We start from the raw sequence: 7,832 nt of genomic DNA, 5'->3' as shown, positions 1-7,832 counted from the left end.
CTGCTGACTATATATACATAAAGTTGATAATTTTTGTGTCTACGTCATACACGTTTGTAATAACAAAAAGCCTATTGTTCTCTATTATAAACACAAATGTTACTTTTTGTACTAGTGTTTAGTTTTAAAATTAGTAGAACATATTATTCCATAATCTAAAGGTTGCATATCATGGCCAATTTTTTATCGAATCTATAGCCTAGTTTTTTTTTTTTTTTTCATAATTTTGTTGCTCACACCAGTTCGTGGTTCATAGTTGGTTCACTTCTCTCTGACTTGATTTGTGTTCTTGATCTTTTAGCTTCATTTGAGATTGAGATGAATATCTAATTCTATTTTTTTTTATTATTAATAGGAAGGAAAACTCCACAAAAATAAATAAGGATTGCATGGGTAGCTCAACTGGTCATAGATGTGAAACTTTGGAAGAATAATCAGGGATTGAGTCTTACCAACGGCAGTGTGGGAGCAACCTCTCAAAGTGAGGGGGCTCCTTGTGCATAGTCTATGTGATTAATGTTCAGTTGAGTTGGGGTAAGTGAGGGGGCTCCTTGTGCACAGTGAGCATTGGTCTAGTCTATGTGATTAATGTTCAGTTGAGTTGGGGTTCAGCCTTTTTGGAAACCCAAAATATCGTCCTTTAGAATTTGCTGAAGGATCTCAAGAGGACATCCGATCCAATCATCTTTAACCCCGGTCATGGTACTCTAACATGTTGACATTTTTTTTTTTTTTTGGGTATATTCAGAATTTCTACCAGTTAAACACATTGATTAATTCCTTGGCTGAATTGTAAGAACATCTATTGGGTGAAACAATTGGACAATTGACCTAAAGATTTAACACTGCTTTATACTCAAAGTCAAGGATCAAACCATTAACATTTGATTGATGAACATGTTGACATTTTGTAATTAAATATGTAATAATTTGAGTTAATACTCAAAATGATCATCGATTATGGTGATTTTTCTCGACTTCGTCCTAAACGACTTTTGTGATCCAATGTAGCCCCAGACTTGTGTGTTTTTGTTCAATGTAGTTCTTCGTTTATTATTCTGTCCACTTGGTGTTACCCTCTTTCAATGAGAGGCAAATATTGTAATTACCAAATTACCCCTCTATTTAACACCAATTGGACGGAATAGTAAACGGAGGACTATATTGAGCAAAAATACACAAATCTAAAACTACATTAGACCACAAAAATCGTTCAGGACGAAATCCAGAAAAACCACCATAGTCGAATACCATTTTGGGTATTAACTCCTGTATCATTTATAATAAAATGTGGTATATGGGATGAGCTGCGCTAGTCCTGCGGATTCAACTCTATTAACATTTGTTACTCTAACATCCTATATTTCTAAACCCTTAAAAATCAAGACTCTTTCAAGAAGGCAAGAACTTCATGCAAATAGGGGGACTGATTTTGGCCAAGGCAAGAATCGACGCCGGGAGAATCCACAAACCCTCTCCACAGATCATCCCCGCCGCCACCGCCGGAACCATAACTTCCGCCTTCACGGCGTTCAGTTTCTGCCACAAGAACACAGCCAAACTCCCAACACACATATCTACGGCGAAGTAGCCTCCGATGAGGAACGGCACCGCCATCGCCATGGGGAGCGGCATAAATTTCTTGATCCTCGGCGGGGAAAGGTCCTTGACGAAGTTGACGACAATGGCGAAGCCGAAGAAGCCGTAGCAGAGCTGCAAGCAGTGTTTGGGCAAAGCCGAGACGCCTTCCACGCTGAGAATCGCCATGTTTCTGTAAATGAGCGCGTACGGCGCCTTGAACTCTCCGGCGGGGTTTCCGATGTCGAACGCCGTGTAGAACAGGAAGAAGCTGAGCGGCGCCACCACGCAGCCGATCACGGTGCCGATGGCCTGGCTCAGAAACATGGCCCTGAAGAATATTATTTTTGACTCAGTGTTTATTGGTTATTTTCAAGAAAATACTATATGTCCTCTTATTTTTTATCCTTAATTTTTACACCCACACATAAAATCTTGATATAGACATTTATATTGAGATCACAGGAAAAAAAGTAGTCTATCAGTATCCGCCACATTGTAGAACTCATTTTCATATGTCTTTGTTGTTATTTTTCAGAGAAAATTTCAAATTTGGTCACATGACTATAGGGGCATTGTTAATTTCAGCATCTGACTTTTAAAAGTGTCAATTTAGTATCTTGACTATGTAAATTTTGTCAATTTTGATCACTCCGGCCGAATTGACGGTCAAATTTGGCCGAAAAAATTTAATCCAACATTTAGTCTAGAAAGGATCAAAAGACGATTTTGCCCCTCAGATTATAAATTAAAATTTTCCCGCTAAATTTGGCCGAAGGGATCAAAATTGACAAAAGTTACATAGTCAAGGTACTAAATTGACACTTTTAAAAATCAGGTGCTGAAATTAATAATGCCACTATAATCATGTAACCAAAATTGAATTTTTCTCTAACTTTTCATAGCTTATTTTATCTCGCTGTATAGCTATTAATAGTTTGCAAACTTCTGTACCTGGGAGAGGTCATAGTGAGATGGCCCGTCTTGAAATCCTGCATTAAATTGCAGGAGACATTAGCGATGGACTTGACCAAGCCGCAGCCGGCGAGTCCCGCCACCACGCCGTGCTGTTTTCCGGCCATCGCCGCCATCATGAACAGCCCAAGTTTGCCGTAGTTGTACGCCATGTTTATGTCAGTCAAGCCGGCGCCATAAGCGTTGCAGAAGGCCAGAGAGGGAGCAATGACGTAGGCAAGGATTACCCAGTACCATTTCACCTCGGGAAAGATCATCGGTATGGCGATCACCGCAATGATCGCCAAGGTTACATACCCGACACCCCCTACCCACATCGGAATCCTGTCTCTGATGAATATTTCATCTTTTCTCAGCTCTGCACTCGTCTTGCTCTGCTCTACTGCTGCTGCAATCAAATACTTCCATTACATAAACAAACCTCTAATTTTAGTATTAACCAAAAATTACATTTGTGTTACTTCAATTATTATGTGGTATACTCTTAATGGGTGTTTAGTAAATAATGTGATTAAGTTATTGAGTTTGACTAAATTAGTTGATTATAAAAATATGTTTGGTAAATTAGTTATTAGCTAATAGTTGATTACATACATAATGACTTTCTCAAAAAGATGATCGAAAAAGTTGTTTTGAGTAATTTTTTTAAATTTGAGTGTTTTGGAGTAATAAGTTGTTACAAAACGTTAATTAATCAAATAGTTATATTGGTTTTTTTAACCAAGTCAAACAGCTAATAGTGATAAAAAAATTAAAAAAAAAAACTAAAATTGGCTTATAGATTAACTATTTTACCAAACAGGGCATTAGTACGTCCTTGAGGATATCTTTCACCCGTAAGTTATTGTTGGTGGTTAGGGGAATTGCTAGGCGTACAGGTGAACGGACCAAGTCTAACACGGAAAATAAAGTTACGCCAAACACTTATCCTACCAAGTGGTATCAAAGTAATGTCACAGAGTAAACTGTACAGGTACTAATATGGGAAATTATTGGGCCAAGTTCAGCACCCTACTTCTAAAAATTGTGGCAGATTTAAATCTATGAAAGACCAAATTAGCCAATGACATTGGTTCCCTAAGGACTAAAATCCAACTTTATGTACCACGGGTATAACTAAAGATCAAAATATAATTTTTTTCAACTTTTAAATTAACACAAAATCACCCGGAAATGAAATTTTACCAGCATCTGCAGTTCTTTTTTTGAACTTGTCAAGAATGCTTAAGAGAGTGATACATAATATCTTGGTGAAGTTGTAAAGCCCATCACCTAGGAGGAGGGAAATGGAGATAAACACCTGCCATAGTTGAGATGAAACACAGAGAGCTATTGAGCATATAATATATAAAATATAAATATGTATTGTTTAGGTTCAAAATTCTTTAAAAGAGAGAAACCTTGTAGCCATTAAGACTTTTCATACTGGATTCAGGGATGTTTGCAGGGAACCATTCTCCCTTCAACCTTTCCACAACAGGCCACATTACACCCCAGGAGATGATAGCCCCAAGAAGAACCGACACATTCACAATATGGGGGCAGATCATCCCAGTTCCCACATAAGTCAAACTAAAGTCGAAGAAGAATCTGCACTCCAAAACACAAACAAAAACCATGTTCAGAAGATAAAAGCAGAGAGGAGGAGTTCAAGAAACCCAAAAAGGGAAAGGCTTTACGTTTGTTTCCAGGCTTTCAATCCAAAAGTTGGGAACTGTGAGAACCCACACTCCTCTTTCCCAGTATAAAACCACTGAAAGAAAGCCCACACAAAACTCCCAGAGCAAAACTTCATGAATCCCTTCACTTGTTTTCTGCAAATCAAGAAAATTAAAAAAGACCCACCAAAACAGCATCAAAATTATGGGTTTAATCAGTCACACCTTGCCATCTTATCACTCTTGGCATGGAATCCATTGATGAGAACCGCAGTTGCCATTCCAGTTGGAAAGGTCAATTTGTAGTCAATTATCAAGATCTGGGCACATATATAAATACAATAATTCCTCAGAAATTAATAAAATTCATTCAAAATAAAGATGATAACTCTACACTTCCACAGTACCTTTCTGAGAGGAATCAACACAAAAAGGCCAATGAAACAAACCACAAGCTGGTAGCCAGTCATCCACCCAATCTCAAGTTTCTTGTAACTGCTAGGATTGTTCCCAACTGTTTCAACCCCTGCAAGCTCATATGTTTTCTTGTCCATCCCCAACAAGTACGATCCTAGTCCACCTGAAAATCCATAAAAAAAGATACCCTGAGTGTTTCAGAAAATTGAAGGTCTATCTCAACTAAAAGTCTAAGCTGATAGTTGAATTGCACATTAATGGTTATATACTCAACACGCCCCTCACGTGGGTGAACCATGACCTTTGGCTGGCTCTATACCAAATTGAAGCATTTGCTCCATTTCAACTAAAAGTGTAAGCTAATAATTGAATTGCACATTAATGGTTATATGCTCAACACAGAAAACGAATACTAAATAATACTATGATGTCGGGAATCAGAGCAGACATAACCTCCGATTGCAATGCTGTAGCAGGCGACGGCGGAGGTCTGGATCATGGTGTTCTCCTGGCGAGTGAACGGCGCCGATGAAATCCCGAGCTTGCGAAGCACCTTAGTCCACGTTCTGACGAAGATGAAGGCCAGCAGCGCGGCGGAGACGTTGAAGTTGGGAGTGATTCCGGTGGTGAGATTCAGCTTCATAGCTATCACGCTGTAAATGCATCCTATTACGGCGCTCGCCACCACTCCCCTCACCGTTATCTGCTTCGTCCACGGTGGCAAGCGCGTCTCCGACGGCAACTCTTCTTCTTCTTCTTGCTTCTGATCCTCCATGGCCGCCATTACTGCCGCTTCTTTCCTCTGGGTTATTATCTGCTCTTCTGAACTCATGGGTTTTGGATCGCAAAATCAATGGTGGCAGAACACAGATTATGGAATAATGTATGAAAACCCGGAAGATATATAAATTGATTTGGCTTTATATATACTATAAGAAAAATAACAACCGTGCATATAGCTAACTTAAAGTCATTTGGCTCTACATGCACACCAAAAAGTTGACCTCTCCATTTCACAATTTGTGACTTCAAGTACTGATTCTCATTAGTCATTACTGACAATTTCACCTGGACCCCAGCGGTTTCTCACATTCGCACTCCACCCCCTTCCTATCCCAATTTCACCTGGACCCCAGCTAATTGGTAAATAGTCGTTTGCTGATTGGATTAGTAAGTTGAGTTTGACTAATTGATAATATTAGTTGTTGTAGAAAGATATTTGATAAATTAGCTGTTAGCTAATAGCTGATTACCTACAAAATGACTTTCTCAAAAAGCTTAACGCAAAGCACAACTTTTTGAATTTTAGTGTTTTGAAACAATAAGCTGTTACTAAAAACTAATTAATCCAACACTCATATTTGTTTTTTAACCAAATCAAACAGCTAATAGCTTAGTGGTCAAATAAGTCAAAATTAACTGATAAGCTAACTATGTTACCAAACATGTTCAATATATAAAATATAAATGTGTAATTCAACTACTGATTTACACTCTTAGCCAGTTTTTGGATAAGACTTTAAAAGTAGTGAAATACTCCCTCATAAATTTTAATGTAACTGCATTAGTTAAACGCCTAAACGGTAAGAGATATGTATTAACACATTCACACCTTATGAGTACTTTAAAAGGTGGATTTGATTGTGCTCTGTGAAATTTTATTTAGTCAAATAAGGGTGTGAGGGATATGATGGGTATAAAATCGTATTAATACTTGCGTAATTGAATTGATATTCAAATTCTTGTTTGAATATCTTTGATCTTTTAGAGCATATATAAATTATGAGAATTAAACTTATAATTTTTTTTTTATTCTTATCAGAAAGCCTAAATTAAAATTTATCGTGTTGATTAAATTGTAAAATTAATGGTGTTGAATATGGTTATACTGTTTATAAGAATTGATTATCCCTTCATTCAACGCTTGTTAAAAAAAAAAAAAAATTATCTGTATATATGATAAATCTTGTTATTTCATTTCCTACAAAATGGAATTATAATGCAATGTAAGTTGTAATTATGAGGTGGGAAGGTTCGATTGCAAAAGGAAAAAAAAGTTGAAATGATGGGTGGATCATGGATGTTTTGATCAATTTTGTTGTGATTGGGCATTAGGGTCAAAGAGATTCCCCATTTTGGTCGGATTTGCAAGTTGTACATGTGCTACCAGTACACTAACACATGAGGAATATAAATAGTGGAAGTGGTTGAAAAGTATGTCACTTTAACTCTTTGGGCTACAATAAATCAAAAAAGTATATTGAACAAATATTACTTTATAATAGAGTGTACTAAAAAAAAAACACTCTGGAGTGCAAATGGTGAAATTATTTGTTTTGGGGTTTTTAAGAAAAAAACTCATTATATTTATACTTCATTAATTGTATTGTCAATCAATTTTACATTAAAAATAAATAAATAAATACCATGCAATGTGTGGTACAAGTTAAAGTAGTATGAAGACTCTTCCTCACCCATCTCCATGCAAGAGCCTTGAAAGATTTTCAAGTTGGTGGTTCAAACTTATGAATAATCAAGGTGCAATAATTTTGTAGTTAGAGCATCTATATTAGTAGTTTTTATTTTTTATTTTTTGTAGGGCTCAAAGTGAGATGGATTATAGAGAAGAAGGAGAGAGCAGGCATTTTGATCTCCGGCAAAGTAATATTTTTTGTAGACTTCAAGGAGAGAAAAGGAGAAGACATTTCTTTTGTGTCAGAATGTTTTTTTTTTCCTCTTTTTTTTTTTTTTTTTTTTTTTTGAGTAAATACCTAAAATGGTCCATTGACTATAACTAAATTCACAAATTGGTTCTCAACTATTGATTTCAACCAATTACGTCCTTAACTTTCCAATTTTAACTCAATTAAGTCCTTCATCTATTTGACCGTGATCTTTGAGGATATATATGTAATTTCATGTGCAAAGCTCAAAAGTCAATGCCTTTTAGTGATTCTATGTCGGTTGCGCATGCTTCGGCATTGAATTTGCCGGCGGCGGCCAAGTCGCCGAAGAGCATCTGCCGAGTGAGGAACGACGCGAGCGTGATCATCAACGCAGAGAACGGGGTGGAGGCGGAGTCTGGCAGGAAGCTGCCGTCGTCGAGATTCAAAGGCGTGGTCCCACAGCCGAATGGATATCAACTCAAACAATTTCTCAGGCTCCCTCTTCATCATTGTGTTTGCTGTGATAGTCAGAATTCTT

At 37.2% G+C, this 7,832-nt stretch overlaps 1 protein-coding gene across 2 annotated transcripts; it reads right to left on the bottom strand.

Annotated features, from left to right (window-relative positions):
- Positions 1-973: 973 nt before the first annotated feature.
- On the bottom strand, positions 974-5,524 carry LOC109157133 (metal-nicotianamine transporter YSL1-like). Of its 2 annotated transcripts, none has more exons than XM_019305026.1 (8): positions 5,082-5,524; positions 4,619-4,791; positions 4,437-4,531; positions 4,233-4,367; positions 3,954-4,143; positions 3,739-3,853; positions 2,533-2,941; positions 974-1,909 (listed from the first exon to the last, which is right to left on the bottom strand). In XM_019305026.1, the coding sequence occupies exons 1-8, from the start codon at positions 5,458-5,460 to the stop codon at positions 1,393-1,395; spliced, it is 2,013 nt and encodes a 670-aa protein (XP_019160571.1). In that variant the 5' UTR covers positions 5,461-5,524; the 3' UTR covers positions 974-1,392. The 2 variants fall into 2 exon arrangements, with proteins under 2 accessions (XP_019160571.1, XP_019160572.1); XM_019305027.1 differs by having other exon boundaries at positions 2,533-2,938.
- Between the last annotated feature and the right edge of the window lie 2,308 nt (positions 5,525-7,832).

Source organism: Ipomoea nil, unplaced genomic scaffold, assembly GCF_001879475.1.
Source record: "Ipomoea nil cultivar Tokyo-kokei standard unplaced genomic scaffold, Asagao_1.1 scaffold2761, whole genome shotgun sequence".
In the NCBI taxonomy this organism is placed as follows: Eukaryota; Viridiplantae; Streptophyta; class Magnoliopsida; order Solanales; family Convolvulaceae; genus Ipomoea; species Ipomoea nil.
Note: the sequence above shows the minus strand (reverse complement) of the source record. Positions and strands in the feature narration are given on the sequence as shown.